At 39.0% G+C, this 18155-nt stretch overlaps 1 protein-coding gene across 1 annotated transcript in view; it reads left to right on the forward strand.

Annotated features, from left to right (window-relative positions):
- The first annotated feature begins 10789 nt into the window (after positions 1 to 10789).
- Positions 10790 to 18155, forward strand: part of notch3 (notch receptor 3) — a 30756-nt gene continuing 23390 nt past the window's right edge. Inside the window, exons 1-2 of the mRNA XM_042719745.1 lie at positions 10790 to 11104; positions 12486 to 12552. Of these exons, the coding sequence (XP_042575679.1) occupies positions 11044 to 11104; positions 12486 to 12552 (128 nt within the window). The 5' untranslated portion in view covers positions 10790 to 11043. The remainder of the gene's footprint in view (positions 11105 to 12485; positions 12553 to 18155) is intronic.

The following is an 18155-nucleotide window of genomic DNA, read 5'->3' on the forward strand; positions in this document are numbered from 1 at the left end:
TGAAAGAGTAAATCAGATTGGAGATCCTGGGACTACAATTACTGGTATTTTAAAGTATTAACTAAATAGGGAGTTGAAAAGATCAACACTGGGAACGAAAGTGAGGGAGGATGTTAGGTGTACGACTAGAGACTAGAGCCTCTAGAGAAAGAAGCCTGTCATGCTGATTTTTCATCCCTCCAACAGCGCAACTTGTTGTTTTCCTTCAATATATTTTAATAAAAGTGGTCTTAGAGCCTCCCCCACCTTGCCCTCGGGCCAACATGGAATGTCTGCTCCTTCCCTCCTGCTGCTGAAAAAAAAAAAGAAAAAAAAAAGCTAGATCACACACTTGACAAACAGAACCCAAATATGGAGAAAAAGATTACAAAAAGCCTGCACTATATTTCCCGTAATTCACATTATATGTTTTAGTTACGTGAAGAGACATAGATCCAGAGGCTTGTCTAAACATTGCCAGGAATACTCCAGACCACAAGACACCCTGTTATGAGGACAAACCAGGCTAAGGCAACTATGCTTCTTTGTGTATCTCGATGAGTAAATCCCATATGGCTTGTTTTGACAAGAGCGAATTTGTGGACAGAGCAGTGGAGCTGAGTGAAATGCCTACACAATATTCCTCTGTTAAAGATGGTTATCCTTAAAGCATAAGGTATGCAAGCAATTTCATCACTGCCAGCTCTCTGCTCCTGTTTCACGCTATTACATTCTCCAGCTCTCAAACTGCTTAGGCAGTTTCCTTCCTCAACAATAGGTTTGGGTCAGTTGAATATGATTTAAAGCTAAAGGTCCCATGCAACACACAAAAAAACCTCCAGTGGATCAATACACCAACCTTACTCTCTCAATCCCTCTCTGGAATTAATCCCCTCTTGGGCTCAGTAAAGCCAGCCAAGTGGCCAGTCTGTCAGGAACTTCCACTCTGATGAAGTAAAACAGCAGCTGCACCGCAGAGTGTGAAAACATCCTGGAGTAAATATCTTGCATATTGTATGCACAGTGGTGAAGAGGACGACGAGTGTGATAACTTTTTAAAAATATAACCTGATAACAATAAATGCAGATTTAGATAACAGAGAAGGTGATAAATTCTATGATCAAGGACGTTGACAGACAGCATTAGTAGCAAGGTGCACATTGGGCTTTTGTGGTGGCTGTCAGCATCCACCCGTCGTAACACAGCTTTTGAACCTAAGAAAAAAATGCAACAAGTACACACATCAAAGCAGTAAGTGCTCAGAAAAATTATGAGGCGATAAAAAAAAAAGAAAACTGCATATGGGACAGAAAATTACACCTCTCTACCAAACCTGTTTATATCGGACTTAACTGATATATCTCTGCCAGGGAGGTCTCCGAGTGAATTTCTATTGCCATGTTTGTAATAATTATACACCTCTTGTAAGGGAGCTCTGCCATTGTGATCTTCTGGCTGATATTATTGCTGTACTCATGCCAATTTGTCATCCTCTCAGTCTTCTTTACGTTTCTAGGGGAAAAAAACAGATGATCTTTTGGCTGAAGCTGAAGGGCTGTGCTGAGGCAGGCATGCACAGGTGAAGTTGTGGGAGTAGTTTCACTCACCTCTGTGAGGAGGCGTGGGAACCAGAGATCTGCCAGTAGTGCATGAGTAACAAGAGCCTGAGGGAGTGTGGCGTAATCTCAACCACCACTTTTCTTTTCTCTTTTCCTTCCTCACTTACACGCACAAGATACACACACGTAAACACACTGAAGCACTCAATTATTTTAAGATCATCAATCTGTGCATGAACTTTCTGACACTGTCCTTCATGCTTTGCCTTGTTTTCCTTCTAACACAATAATACTGGGGTTACACTTGACACTCACAATGAGATTTTATTTTCTATTACCTTTCCATTACCTTGTGTGGGCAATCACACAAAGGCTATGATTAAGCTAATGCTAGTGGATTAATGTGAACAGAGATGCATGTTGTAAACAGACAAAGGGTGCAAAAAAAATGGCAGACAGGCGTGTCATCAGCCTAAATCATTTTTATCTGTAATAACCTGCTGGAAGAATGTGCAAATTTATTATAAAGCATAGCCACTGATAGGGTGTACGTAAATGTATGGCAGCCTGTTTCCACCTCAAAAAAAAAAAAAAAAAAAAGACTCAAAACTGCGAGAAATAAAGTTGAAATTGTGAGATACTGAGTTGCAACTACTCTGAGGTAGAAATAGGTTTCCGTTCAAATATACTATTTTGCTTAAAGGGATAGTTCCCCCAAAAATGAAAATTCTGTCATTAATTACTCACACTTATGTTGTAACACAACCTTTCTCACACAAACCTGTGACTGTAATTATATAATGCAATGAGAATACTTTTTGTGTGCAAAGAAAAAACACTGATGTAACATGGATTATTTTAACAATCTCCTTGCTACGTTTCTAAGCCTTGATCGTGTAAGGATCTTTGCTGTCTATGGGAAGGACAGAGAGCTCTCAGAATGCATCAAAAATATCTTAATTTGTGTTCCGAAGATGAATGAAGGTCTTACAGGTTTGGAACGACATGAAGGTGAGTAATTAATGACAGAATTTTCATTTTTGGGTGAACTGTCCCTTTAAGTCTGGAATACACTACATAACTTTTAAAATCTGAACATACACTATAACAACTAAGTGATCATACACTACCAGACTTTAAATTAATTTCCATCACAACATGTTTGATTTCCTCTGACTGGATGGAATCATAGTCTGAAGCTAAAAAAAAGTCTGTGACTGTCATACACTACCTGATTTTTTTAAAGGGGTCATCGGATGCTACATGCACTTTTACAAGTTGTTTGAACTGAAATGTGTGTTGGCAGTGTGTGTACACAACCACCCTATAATGATAAAAATTCCACCCAGTGTTTTTTTTTAATCTACTAAGCGATTGAGGTGTTTTGTTGTTGAATGTAATAATGAACATAGCAGTCGTCATTTACTCATGACATCTGAGCCACTGAAGACGCAGTGGATTACGTTTGTTTTTGAAGAGAATGCACCCCAGATCTACATAAATGCATCTATGTTTATGCAAATCATTCGTGATCTAGCTTCACCAAAAGAAAAGTGAGTGTAAGGTTTTTTTTTAATTAATCTTTGGAAATCGCCTTTCCTAATAATGTGCTAATTAGCAAGTTTCACGATGAATACACAGTAAACAGTAAGTAACACTAAAGTAAACAGTCCCTCTGAGAGCAGCAGAGTTCATTTGCATTTAAAGAACAAAGCTAAAAAACATCTAAATCACAAAACAACAAAACAGACAGATCTAAAAAAATCTTTTTTTACACAACAAAAAATGTTTTTTTTTACACTACCATTGAGAACTTTTAACCATGTTACAGACTTTTCATTAAGACCCTAAAGAATCATATCAACTTGTGAAAAAAGGGCATCTGATAACCCCTTTAAATCTGTCAATTCAAATCTGCAGGCTGGTTCTGACTTTCAGCAACTAGCGTCAACTCATTTCCATGTAACTCATGGAAAAATCGGAGCAAAAAAATATATTCCTTAGGTCTGCGATCTAGCTAGTTTTAAATTAGCATTCTGTATTTTAACACACATTACAATTATAAAGCAATCATACTGCAAGGACAACAGCTAACCCTTGCACCTACTGCCAAATGTGAAAATGCAAACACACAAACAGATTTAGCTGTACTAAAGAGGCATATGCAAGTGACTTAAGTGAGTTAAGTACATAAGCCCAGGCCTCCCTAAAGAAGCCAAAAGGAATGACAATAGATTAGAGATATAATACATATCATAGTCTGGAGTGGGGGCGAATGAGTGCGTGTTGGTGCCGGGGGACAGTGGGCTGGCAGCTGTCGTTGCCGTTCAGGGGCCCACAGGTCCCGGTCTACCTCTAATGACCAGACCAGCTGTCGGAGTTGCGAGTGTGGGGATGTGGGGCTGTGTGAGGTGGGGAGGGCATGAGAACTTCCACCCCCCTGTCCTGAGGGGCGTGTCCCCAGCCTGTCTCCCCTCCTCTGAAAGAGGGTGATTGATGGCGCAGGGTTGACACCATGCTTGAGGAACAATTGACTCGGGAGGGACGCAGTCTAACAGAGGCCTAGGGTTGCCTCAAACTCTTTTTCTTCTCTTTTTTTCAGAGGCAAATGCAGGATCAATTGAAGTTGTAATTCAGTCATTTTTCTCAATGTGTCTCTTTCTGACATTTTAGGTTGAACATATGCCACTCTTAACACCCTTCAAAGACCTTTTAACCAGTGCCAAGGGAACGAGACATTCCATCACTTATTTGTTTAGCGATTATTTGTCAGATTAGTCAAATGTGGTTTCCTTTGTGAAGACTGACTAAATGACCAGACATTCAACCAGTCTCCGTGCACACAGACGCCACGCCAGAGTTAGGCCCAAGCACATCAGTGCAAACCCAGCAGCCCTAAGAACTTGTAGGTGTGGTTTATTAATTCAACCTCTGGAGGAAAGAGCAGAAAGACGAGCAACAGTGTAGCCTCCAGCGTACGATGGGTTATCTGTGGGTATCGGCATTTGAGCTTCAGCTCCAGGGTCTTTAACACAGCCCCTGACCCCGAGCACTAAACCTCAGTACCCTCTCAGGAGCCCTTTTCAACAAGTCGCCAGTACCTCCTGTCCTCGAGTCAGATTTACAGCCCTAGGGAGGAGGCCGACACGGAGGGGGCACTGTCCTGCAGCTGTCCACAGCGGACTTAAGCAGTTATTTCACACAAAAACACAGCAACGGCATTCAGAATTCCACCAGCTGGCTCTCGTCCAGCCCGCATCTGAAATATAGTTCCTGACACTGAGCAGTCAGCTTTTGCACACTCAACTAGTTACTGCACACAAACACAGACGTCAGTAAAAGACACTGTGAACAGATTCTGATGGGCTGACGACTTGTTAAAAGGGACCGGGCAGTTTGCACTGGACATGGGACAGCATTGCACTTTCTCATGGCTGAGAAATTCTGGGTTTGGACCCCTGAGATCAGCAATTAAACCCACCAACTGGACGCAAATCACTTTTGCCTTGATCCGGCATAATCAAGGAGGATAAAAAACAGAACATGAGATTGAGTGGGAAACACGCCAAAGAATAAATGAACCCTTGATCCCTAAACATAAACATTCCTTCGCTCCCACACATATACAGACACTGTAACACAGCAGCGCAGTTTCACACAACTTAATAATAATTTAGCGAGCTGGTGTGAAAATCAAACACCTTGTCTCACAATGCAGGCAGTGATCTATCGCTCACTTATTTGCCCAGGATAACAACCTCTTTGTTTAATGCGTGTTTGTGTGTGTGAATTTGAGAGAGAGGGAAGTGGGGGAATGTGCTAGGAGAGGTCAAACTGAAGAGACCGCTCACCATGTAACTAGCTTTTAGGTGATAATAAAAACTATTTTTTCCCCAAGCTCTGAGCTTGAAATAGCACAGCGATATGCTGTACTCTTTATATATGCAAAGTTTTTGTAATGGATTTTTTACTTGATCTGTATATTTATTTTGTGGAAACAACACAAAAAATACAATGTTTTGGCATCAATATAAGAAAATATAACAATGTGCTGGGGTCTGTGGTCTATCTCAGAATCAGGATTTTTTTTTTTAAGTTTTGTATTTCTGACTTTTGAGACTTATCTGTTTGGGAAATGCAGAGGTGTTACTGGGAGATATCCCTCATTTTCCAACCCTACCAGAATGGCTACTTTTCTTATCATGCAAGGAACAGAGAGTCCAGAAGGTAGGTGTGAGAATGTCTGACCATGGAGGAAAGACCAGGAAATTATTACAGACAGAAAATGGTGACATCACTGGTACAACCATAAAGGGACATGCCGCCAAGCCTTTACCTCAGCTTCTCCTCAAATATAAAATACAAACAGAGATGTCTAAAACAAAACAATACTATCACCACAGGCAGTTGTACAATCGTGAAACCTTGATCATGGAGATAGCGCAAGTTAAGGTAATAATGACAGTGATCACAAAAGCAATTCTCTGATTGGCCATGACGTTTCTTAGTAGGGGGTCTGCGTTGCTGATTGGCCATGACAAGTTTTGTGGTGGGGGCTCTAATCCTCTCCACACTCTCTGCAGGCGCTCAGTGGAGTTTTCCCACATAAATCACACTGCACTCGGGTGGTAAAATCATTATTGTCTTTTCAGGCCTCATAGCTTGCTAGCACTTAAAGGCCAAGTAGTATACTAGCACAAATAGTTCACATACATCCTGTTCTTGCTAAAAGGGTAGGCAGCATTTAAACAGTCACAGTTCACGCAGCCTTTTATCAATCAAGGCTAAGTATACTGTGTAGTAGACACTACAAAAAAGCCTGATGCTACAAACAGCTTTCCAACGCAAATGTTCTAGCACATCTTCCATACATTTAGACATACATATATCTAATGCTTAAACCACATAGCACAAAAGTAAAAATATTTTCAAAAAATAAATATCAAATAAAACATACTAACAAAATTTGCATTGAGTGTGTAAAAACAAGCCTAGAGATTACACTTTTCATTTTATTGGTCTCAAATACCCAAATCTACCAGGAAGGCTACATAATATAAAAGGATTTAAAGCTGCAGTATGCATTTATGTTAAAATACCTTTTTACTATAGAAGCTCAATGCCCAGAAAAGGACAAATTTGTTTAGTTTCACTAAACAGTTTCTGGTCCCCACTGAATTCCATAGTATTTTTCCCAAACTAAGTAGTCATTGTGGACCAGCAACTGTTTAAACCCACATATTTCAAAATATATTTGTGTTTGTTTGTTTGTTTGTTTGTTTGTGTTTGTTTGTGTTTGTGTGTGAGTGTGTGTGAGTGTGAGTGTGAGTGTGTGTGAGTGTGAGTGTGTGTGTGTGTGTGTGTGTGTGTGTGTGTGTGTGTGTGTGTGTGTGTGTGTGTGTGTGTGTGTGTGTGTGTGTGTGTGTGTGTGTGTTCAGCATAAGAATGAAACCCATAAGGTTTGGAACAACCTGTGGGTGAGTAAATGATGACAGAAGTTTTATTTTGAGGGTGAACTATTTCTTTAAGTAAGCAATTTGCATGTTTTCAAAACTCTTATCTATTTGTTAAAGAAGTCTGACATTGCAACACTGGCACGAGTTTTTATCTATTTGACCAAACAACGGATGACGGGTGTAGTGTTAAGGAAATCACTGTGTGATGCAGAAAAACATCTAGACCTTCCTAATAAGATTTTCAATAGTCAATTCAAATTCAAAACCAAAAAAATAATTGAACAGAACGATCGTTGAACAGTTTTGATATTAATGACATAAGCCATTCTGCTTCACTATTAACCGTATCCTTGATAAATTCAAATGAAGCTTTCCAGCTTTTATTCCCATCTTCAACAGCTCATTACCCCAATTATTTTTAAGACTTACTTGTATGTATCAGTGTGCAGTTATCAGCAATCTCCCCTGGGATGTTTGGGGTGGGAGGGTTAAGTGGGTGAAGAGAGAGGAACAGGGACATTTGGCATTGCTTCCCACAGGGTGGTCCACCTTCACAAAGTAGATTCACCATCCCACTTTCATTTAGAATATACAGTACCATTCAATCCACACAAAGAATAGGAAAATAAGTATAACAACAACAAAAAAGCAGACTAGGTTACAAAGCACTACTACATCACAATAGTACTCAAATATGTGGTGATGTTTGAGGGTCTAAAAAAAAAGTGAGGGTCTATACAGCTGGGCAAATGACAGCCATTCACATGGAATTACTTTTTCGGAAATACCACATCAATGGGATGTTTAACTAATCAGAATCTATGCAAATTACCTCTACATTTAACATGCACCCAGGTGCTGAAGCCAAGCTTGAGACCATGTTTTGCCTTCACCAGCAGTAACTAGGGCAGTAAATCACAGTGTCCATCACCTTCTTGTTTGTCTGATGTTGGAACCCAATAGAGCTCTGCGAGAACCTCATCACCTTTCTTTCCCTTCATTTTCACTTTCCTTTCTAAACACATACACACCTCTGCAGTTTCACACACTGCTGACGTAAATCAACAAATAATATAGCATGTACTTTAACGTTAAATGCACAATATATTAAATACAAAATGCTTATAAAAACCCATCTTTATATCATGGCCACATATTAATCGCCTGAGGTGCACATACAGTATGAAACATTTCATGTCCAGCTTAATGAGACAAAAGATTCTCATCTGATAAGATTTGTTGCTTTGAAATTTCATGGTATGAAACAGTTTTTCACTGCTGCAGAGAACCATTAATCAGAGCACATCATGATTTTCTCTCATATTTTAACTAAAACACACTCAGATTACTCGCTCTCAGTCATCAGAGCACTGTGACAACAGAGCCATTTGATCTTTTCCAAGTCATCTGCCAGCCGTAACCACAATTTGACAGGCAGACAAAAAATATTGCCTCCCCTCCAGGATAGTGTGCATGAATTAACCTCGTACACAACAAAAACAATAAACAAAACGCCATCCCAAAACACGGCGGGTGAGAACGCCTCCTGTTACCACTCCAAATCCACAAGTACTCAAAATGACATCTCAAAGAAGCTACATCACACTACTATTGCTTAACATTCTCCAATTATCTAGCACAACCAGAAGAGAGCCCTGATAATCTGAAGTACACACTCAGTGAAATATAAATACTCTAGGAGAGTCTGATTAAAAATAGTAGAGAGTGAAAAGTGGTGAAACCAAATTGAATTAACTAATCAGGTAGCTAAACCACAACAAATAAAAGCAGGTGTTTAGGTTATGGTTCCAAGTGATTGTGGCAAGTGAAGTATCCCATTTCTCCGTTTAAAAAATAAAATAAAATTAAAAATAATACATCTAAAAAAAAATAATACATCTAAAAAAATAATAATAAATAAGACTAAAAACACTGTGAGCCATGAACAGTATAAAAATGGATATTCGATGTGAAATTTTGTAAAAGTCACATTTAATAGATATAGGTTTTTAAAAGATGAACTTTTTAGTGACTTCAAGTAAGGCTTAGATAACAGCAAAAACAATTTAAATTTAAAATTAGGTGAAATAAGCATGCACAGCTACATATCTAATACCAACCAACACTGATACAAGAAAAAAAATCTCTAATAATATAAGCAAATAGCTGATATGACACCGAACTACTACTTTTCAGAGATAATTACTAATTACCCACAACAGTGAAATAAAATGCATGTTATGGTTTTAGGCTAAGTGTCTTCGCCACATGATTCAGAAAACAATCATTCTATGAATCTCTAGGTTCATTTTTGCAGTAAATAATACTTGTTGGTGCTAGATAGGCCAATACAAACTTTCTACTTTTCTACTAACAAACATATTTGCTGTGAGCTTGTTAGACTCCATACACATTGCTTGCACTAATTTATTCAATGATAGATGGGGGGGGGCAAACCATATCCCTAATGTTAGTGTTTCGCCCGCCCCACCTCCTGCATCCCCTGCAGAGAGAAACTGTGTCATAATGCAGTAGCCCTTTTCTCATTCAAATCACTGCCATTGTCTCTGTAAGCAACCAGCTCTGCTATGTGCCACAGAACAACTGAGGCTCTATATGTTGCAGAAAATGAGTACACCAGGGCAGGGTGTAGGGAAGAAGCTTCAATGAACATCCATGCTGCTTTGCGAGAAATGAGGGAGGGCAATGTCTGCTCTCATTTCCATCTACCAAACACAATTCATATTCTTGAGCACAATATCAAATGTAAATACACAAATAAATGACCATATACATGCATCATGTGGGAGACTGCAAGGCCCTTTATACGATTAAACAGGGTTTGCATTTCTCAAACAGGGCTCAAGGACAGATTAACAAATCTTCTTATCTCCATTTCATATCTCCATATGTACGAATGTGTTTGTTTGTTTGTTTGTTTTTGTCTTAGTGTGTTAGTTGTGTTTGAGCTCACCAAGAAATTCCAGACAACTACTTGTTTGGCAATATAAATAAATAAAATATCTTAATCTAATACTTTAGAGTATTCTAAAGTATATATACAATTTTTCGTAATGCTAGTGTAAAATTTAATTGTTTTTAATCTAAAGTCTTAGATAAGTTGCTATGCTTAGCGGTGCGTCTGATTAGCTCTTACTAGCATGGTTTTGTTTTAACATATCGATACAGTTTATTTCCTTTAACTAAGTATTATTTTGTTTCTGAAAGTGTTTAAATATAATCCCTAAAATAAACTGTTAAGGATGTTTGTCATGCAGTTAAGGGTGATTATTAATAATTAAAGAAATGATGTTAGCCTACAGACACTAGACCAAACAGACAGCTAATTTACCTCAGATTTGTTGTCTGCACATACACTCTGAAAAAAACATTATTAGTTTGCCTTATATTCCATTTTCTTCTAGTAAATAAATATATTTCAATCGACTATATTCCTAAACTTAACACGACTCGCTATTTTGCCCCTTCACTTTACCGTTTAGGCTACTACTAACATCAGATTTTTCTACATATTAAACTTTCTTACCTTTAGTCACTTTATTAGTTTACCTGTGCATTTATGTTATATACAAAGAGCAAATGTTACTCTCGGTTCTCGTTTAAGTTTTAATCTTCCACATAACCTCTTTTTCCGATGATAAAAATGCATTTCCAAGCCCTTGACGAATCTGCACTATTAATTTCAGCGGAAGGACAAACAACATCCCTGAGTGAGTGAAGGCTTGAGAAGGGGCGGAGTGATACGAAGCCCGTCGGTGGACGCGGATCCGAAGTGAAGTGGTGAAACTTTTTCAAAAAGTTTCTGGAGGTGTTTCGAGACGCACGGCAGCCGAGTCCGAGCTGCAGAGGAAATACGGAATTGGACTATATCGAAAGCGCTCGATTTCTATGATTTTCTCTCAAGTTAACTTTATGACGCTACTTCATCTTAATGTGATTCCTTGGAACTTTAATCACAGTGTCATTTTTTAAAGGATGTATTATTGCTAACATTTCAAAAAAGGAGTAGGATCGAGTTTCCACAGAAATGGGAAATTACAGTCTTTGGATATTTCTGTCAGTTTTATATCTTGTGCAAAACGGCGAAGGTAAGATGATTCTCTCTTTTTGTCCGGATAACTGATTTTTAGGATATGCGTGGACGTACCTGGTGCATTAGAACCAATGAAAGAACATAAAACATCACGACTTGTCTTTGATTTATTAATGTTCTTTTAGAAGGTTTAGAATCATGACATTTTGCGGCTTTGCCCATAGCTTTCTGAAATCTGGTGCAGGATATTGATAGTCTGTTCTCATAAACGTGTTTGTTTCAGTCCATCACTAGGTCAGAATCAGGATACATTTAAACGTGAAGCATTATAGGTTTTTGTAATAAACCGCTGCACTTTTATTACGCGTTGTGAAGATCAGTGCAGAACATTATGAACACAGAATGATTCAGTGATGATGGGATTTAAAGCATTCAAACCACACGAGGACACATTCTCTTTGTTGGTGAGAAATGTTGCATTTGCTAATTATTTATTGTGGTGTAACTTTTACGAGTTTAGTTCTTCTACATTAAAAATTTTAGAGGGCATTGTATTACTTGAGTCAGTGTGCATTTTGTCCTTGTCTGAACCGTGAGAAAGTAACAAATAAATGTCCGCTTCGCTGCACTGGTAGTAAACGACTTATCAGCGTGCATAGTCATTTAGATTGTCATCAGGGTTCTTCTGTTAAATCACTGCAGTAGATTATATCTGATGCATTTTACGCTTTTGATATGGTATTTTTTATATCCTTAAATATTAAGACTGGAAACATAGGCTGCACAGTGAGTTTTGTGGGATTTCTCGTACACGAAGCGGCTTGATCCTTTTACTGTGCCAGTGTCTTTTACATACAAGGAACAATCAACAATTGAACTTTCGTCTTCTGCTTTTTGGGTATGGAGGTGGGGTAATGGGAGAAAATATAAAATCCAGAGATTCTGAAACATCGTTGTTTTTATAATGAAATGCAAATTGTCCCACAACGGATTGTGATTTTCCCTTCTGATTTTAAGTTCAATCAGTTAATCTATGTAGGCTATTTAAAATACACAAATATGGAAAACACAAAGCTTAGTATTAGACAGTATTAGAATATTATCTGAAATCATACGTCTTCTATTGCTTCGTATTAGATGAGAGTTCACGTGGTGAATTCTATTGTCATTCAAAGCGGGAGTCTGCGCGAAAGAATCTGAATGTTATCTCGCGGCACACTCACAGATAAGAGGCAATGCATATTTACATAAAAAGTATACAAACTTAAAGATATGAGGCACTGTTTCTCTCTGAAATAAGCGGGCTATGCATGTTGTACATATGAAGAAATGTAATATGTTGCTACTATTCAGGGTTGTTGAATATAAAAGGGTCTTTGCTTCTGTCGTTTCAATATAAAGTGGTCTCTGCCTCATTGTGCCCTCTCTTTCCACAGGACTGCGCTGCGTGGATACACACAAGCCGTGCGAAAATGGAGGAATGTGTATCGATTCAAGATGCTTGTAAGCCCACAGTTGTCATTTTATTGCAAATACACTTTAATTCCATAGCCTACACTTTATCGAACTCAGAATTGTTTGCTAAAATCCTCTTTAATGGATAATATTCACAGCGGTGTGGCCTCAACAGGTTAACTGGATGACTGTTGCTATTGCTGTTATTCAGCCTTGGTTATCAGATTCACATAAAGCACAGTGTGGAAAAAAGAACAGGAGTGTAGCAAAAACAGAGCAATGTTTTAATGTCTTATACATAAAGATGATTTACACTGTTTATTTATTTATTTTAAATGTCCTTTGAGTTTTAGTATAAGAATCTGAATCATTGACCAGATTCTATGACTCATGTTTACAACAGGCTGGACCGTATAATTTTGTTCTAACAATAAAGCCACACTACACCTGTCCACAATATATCAGTCACATAAAATTCTGATAGTGAGTCAATGTGAGCTTTTTTTGCTCATGCCAAGTAGTGTTCCAAATGTGTAGCGTCCCTTCACACAGTCTTTGTCTTCATTGTTTATGCTAATACAAAGTGATTGTTATCACATGAAAGCCTGGGGCTGTTGTTTTATGTTTCCCGCCTGATTTGGAAAACAGTGTTTGTGCACTCTAGCTTCCATTCATGGTGATTAGTGTTTTTTTTTCCAGGAGGCACTAATACGTGGGAACCACTCTCAGTGTTTGTGTGTAATGGCAAAATCAATAGAGTGTTAAACTGAAAGCAATAGATTTTATGTTTGGTATGTGTATCTCTACAGATCAATGGTTGTAAGAAACAGGAAACTGTTTTGTATTTTTTATTTGAACATGAAACTTTGCATTCTCTTCTGCCGCTATGTTTATTACTTAATGGTATGTGACCACTCCTTCACCTTAACTTGAAAGAAAAATGTCACAACCAAGTAAAGCTCCCCCACTGCACTAGTGTTCCCTCTAAGAAAACTGTTTTATACAGCTTGTTAGTGTAAAGTTTTCTTCACTTTGGTTATTTGTAGGGATGCAACAATAGCATTTTTACAGAACCGATCCGATACCGAAAATTCTGAGTATCTGCCGATACCGATCCAATCCGGTACCAGTGCAGTTTTTCTTAAAATCAATGCAGAATTTCTATACTTCTCTGTGTTGACCTGATCGTCACTCTTTTGTGTGTTAAACACAATCTACTACATATAGACAACTTCATTTTAATGAAAAATAACAAATGAAAAAATATATAATCATAATCTATGACAAAAAATACTATTATAAACTAGGTTAGTGGATAATTCAGCAGCAAAAGATACTCTAAAAAAATCACAAGGTGCACAATAATTTGATAAAATCCAGTGAAACATTTTTATTAATAAATAAAAGTGAATGTCTAAATCTGGTAAAATGTTACACATTGCTCTTTGTATTGTTGTAAAATACATTCATGAAAAAAACAAGTAAATAGCTTACATTTATATAAAATATATTCTATAAAATTATAGAAATCTATAAAAGACATTTCTTTTAAATGTATAGCACAGTAATGAAAGACAGAACAAGAAAGACTATTAATAATCTTTCATTTTGCAGAAAAGTATTATAATACTAAAGGCCAATACAGAGTGGCAGAAAGCGCTTATGTGCATCCCGTGCACAGAATGATGCGTTGAAACAACACGGAGAAACAGTGCACAGGCTGCGCAGCCCTCAGAGTCCACATATAAAAGTTAGTACAAAGGGAAGAGATTGATACCTAGTGTATTAAATCCGTACGTTAGTTTATTGTGCCTTTTCTTTTAACAGTTTTAAACCTCAGTTACTGTGCGCTCTTGAAGAGAGTTTCATTGTTTTGACTGTAGTAAACGAACGCAACACGCAGTTTGATTGCTGAATGGATGATGACAGACAGCCACAGCGGAAAGAAGAGTTTATGTGAACTTGAATTTAATGACTTAATTATCAATCTGTACCTCACATTGTACTATGGAACAGCTTCAGAACACTTGAAATATAGTGCATGAAAACTTTTTGGTGTTTTATCATGTTTTTGTGCCTTTCGTGGGGCTCAACAATAAGACAGAATAGTATATGCACAATATCGGATTTGGATCCATCTCGTCTGACCGATACCCAATCTGGCAGAAAATTCCAGTATCAGAGCCGATACCAATACTGAGTATCGGATCGATGCATCCCTAGTTATTTAATATCTGTAAGATGCTCCTGTTTTGTGCCTTTAAGGCATAATCTACCTATGTAAATCACCCCACCGTTAACCAAAGAATCTCATACCCCCAGGCAAGTAGTTATTGCCTGCTCACTGGCCAAGTATCCTGGATGAAGCCTCATTGTACTTTAAACCAGAAATTTTAATGCAAACGCACACCAGAGGCTGTTAGTTGTGGAAACTGGGAGTTAAGTCCTAACTGATTGAGAATTGTTGAGGTTGAGGAAAGCTAAAAGCATTGATTTGTTTTTTGAAACTTTGGGCATATATATAATTCTCATAAAATTCTGGAGTTAGATAAATATGGCAAGGTGGCACTAAAATGCCTTGTGTGTCTGTGTAACAGTCTTTAATCATTACCCATCACACTTCAAGCCAAGTTATGAGCACAGTATGTTAGTAAATGTGTAATGGTGTTAAATAGTGCTTTGTTCTTTCCTGCTCTACTCACTCCAGATATTTTTCTAGATAAGATATTTTGTTGACAGCGTTATGACATTTTATGTTTTAAAGGGTGAAATGTTACTGTATGTGTGTGAAGAGCACTTCACGTACAGTCTGTTGTGTTTGTGTCAGCAGGTGGTATTTTTCCTTTTTTTTTTTAAATAAGGAGGACAGTAAATGTCATGCCACACAACACAGTAATACAACCATCTGGAATGGCCAGCCACAAGAGAGTGGCCCAACCAGTCCTTGAGCTATGGGGACAGTAGTCCCACTCCAGCTCCCTCCCTAGAGATCCTAAATGTAACCAGAGATCCAAAACAACAGAAAGGAACCTTTTTTCCTCCAGATACCAACCTGTAACCCAGCACCGCTAGAGAGACCAGAGAGAGTAGAAGGAGGAGGACTAGAGAAGAAAGGTCATATGAGAGTGAGGGAACAACAGAGAAAGGAATGGATAATGGCACTTTTAGCAAACAGAGGCAAAGGTTGAACTTGACATAGTACGGAGTACTGGTTGGACCTCAGAATTTCACAAGAATGCCGCTGAGATTTTCAAGCTATGTTGAAATCTGGTCTCTGAGAAAAAAACTTGGCAACAAGTCTTCCACCTGTTCCTCTCTGTGACATGTTTTCCTTCCTTACGACGAGAGCTAATGTGCCTGGAGGAAGTTGATTATCCTATTTAGTGTAGTATCCTTGTTGCAAGAGGGCTCTCTAGTGACTGTAATATTATGCGAATATGCCCCTTAGGACTGTAATTGTTACCAGCTCAGTTATAAGCCTGTTATGTTGACTGTTGTTCAACCAGGGTCTGGTTGAGGCATATGTTGAGCCCTAGTTGTTCTTTGGCTCCTGTGTCATTTCATGGTCCCCTGCGCTGAGAGCTTCAGTGACTGGTGCAATCCATGACAGATTACAGGAGTAATCCCTCTCTAACTCTCTCCACTGAGTGCTTCTTCACAATGGGCCACAGTCAAATGCTTCTTGGGCTACTTTCATGAGTTGGCATAGGGCTAACATCTGGAATGTTCAGGGTGTGTAACACAGGTGTGTAAAGCTCATCATATGATCCCTGTGACAACTGTATTTTGATAAATTTACCATATGGAGGTGACATCAAGGAATAAAGTCATGGTACAGCAGAATGCTCTGTCAATCCGGTTATTAAATTCTGGTCCTGCTATGGACTGTCGCTCTTTGAATCCCACATCTTTAGGAAATGCTAGGGGTGGAATGACAGCACACTTGTTGTGAAGAGTCCAGGAATGTCACTGTAGGTGAAGAGTCAGGAAGCTCTGTTAAAGTGTCTCTAATCTCAAACCCCCAGTGTGGAGAGCGTGCAAGCAAGTGCAGCAAGTGCTGTGTGGGATAAAGTCTCGACTGAAGCAAAGAGATAATTAGGCAGATTGTGAGAGTGTCATTCAGAGAAGGTCCAGCTGGAAGAATAAGGCGGGGGTGGGGATGTGTGTTGGAGAAAGGGGGTTATGCTGGGGTATAGAGGGACAGCTGGTGGTTGTGATGGTAATCCAGTGAAGTCAGACCCTTACAAAGGGGGAGCGGAGGGCCAGGTGCTGCCATTGAACGACTTGCCACCCCATGCCGAGACAGACTGGCCTATGGAGGAGCGGAGCCGGCGGCCCACGGGCCTCCTAATACATGCTCACACACACACAGCGAACTGATGTGGAGGTTCTCCATTGTCTGTGCAGGCTCTGCAAGCCCAGGCCAGTGTCACTCTCTGAGAACAAACAGTGAAGATGAAAGTGTGTGAGCCACAGAGTAGCGATGAGAATGAAATTAGACATCTATGTTTGCACTTTCCCACCCATTTGCTCAGAAAGGAAGTGGATACAGTGGAGCTCTGTCCGTTATTGATGGTGTCGCCTTGACCCCAGTAGCAGAGTGAGTCTATAAATTGTGAGTGTTGTGTTTTAGTGACCCATGGAAGCTCTCTGCCTCTTAAAAAATGATGTATGAGGACAGTTAGACATGAAGCAGGCTCCGCAATCACTGCTTTCTGTGAACTAAAAACTGTAGCTTATTTACGTAAAGCAGCAGTTCTCAATTCCTATCCTCGCGCCCCCCAGCTCTGCACATTTTGCATGTATCTCCTTGTTAACACACCTGATTCAGATAATCAGCTCATTAGAAGTGAGCTCTGTGCATGAACTGTGTTCCCATTGACATGGTCCCTACACAGTGTTCATTGCTCCTTACTCCCTGAGCAGGGGAAATATGTTGAAGTTTACCTCACTTCGGAACATTCATTCACGGATTTGAGCTGCACAACATATTCACACGGACAAGTGTGACATCATATGCCTCTGTAAATAAATACAATTTAAATTCATGTCTCGCACACTTCAGTGCACTTTGAATGGAACATATAAGTTCGTTTCGAACTGGAATCTTGGCGGAATATCCTGTGATGTCCACTTCGCAGGGCACTTACGTTCAAATAGAACAAATGTCTGAAGCCATTAGAGAAACATACAAAATGTACAGAGCAGGGGGGCGCGAGGACTGGAATTGCGAACCGATGACGTAAAGTAATTAAATTTAGCACAGAGAGTTGATATCAAAGGCTGCTGTCCATTTACTTTAAGAGTAGTGTATACCAATAGCTAGTTGTTTATATTTTAAAGGGTTGGAACGCTGTTTGTTTACATTGAGTTTAGCACTTAAGAGATAAAGTTCTTTTCCCTTAATATATAGTGGATTAGTTTGGAATGCTTTCTAAGATTCCTCCTCTGCCACTACTGCATTCATTGCTGTTGTTTCCTCCAGTCTATTCAGGATATTCAAGGAATGTTTTGAGCAAAACTGTCAAAATGATGGATATGATAATGTCTGCTTGCTGTGTGGATTGAGACATCCACCTGAAAGTAAGCAGATTGAGAAGAGAACCCTACTGAGTTGATAGTGTTGGAGAGCAGATAGGGTGTAATGTACG

This window comes from Cyprinus carpio, chromosome B3, assembly GCF_018340385.1.
Source record: "Cyprinus carpio isolate SPL01 chromosome B3, ASM1834038v1, whole genome shotgun sequence".
NCBI classification, from domain to species: domain Eukaryota; kingdom Metazoa; phylum Chordata; class Actinopteri; order Cypriniformes; family Cyprinidae; genus Cyprinus; species Cyprinus carpio.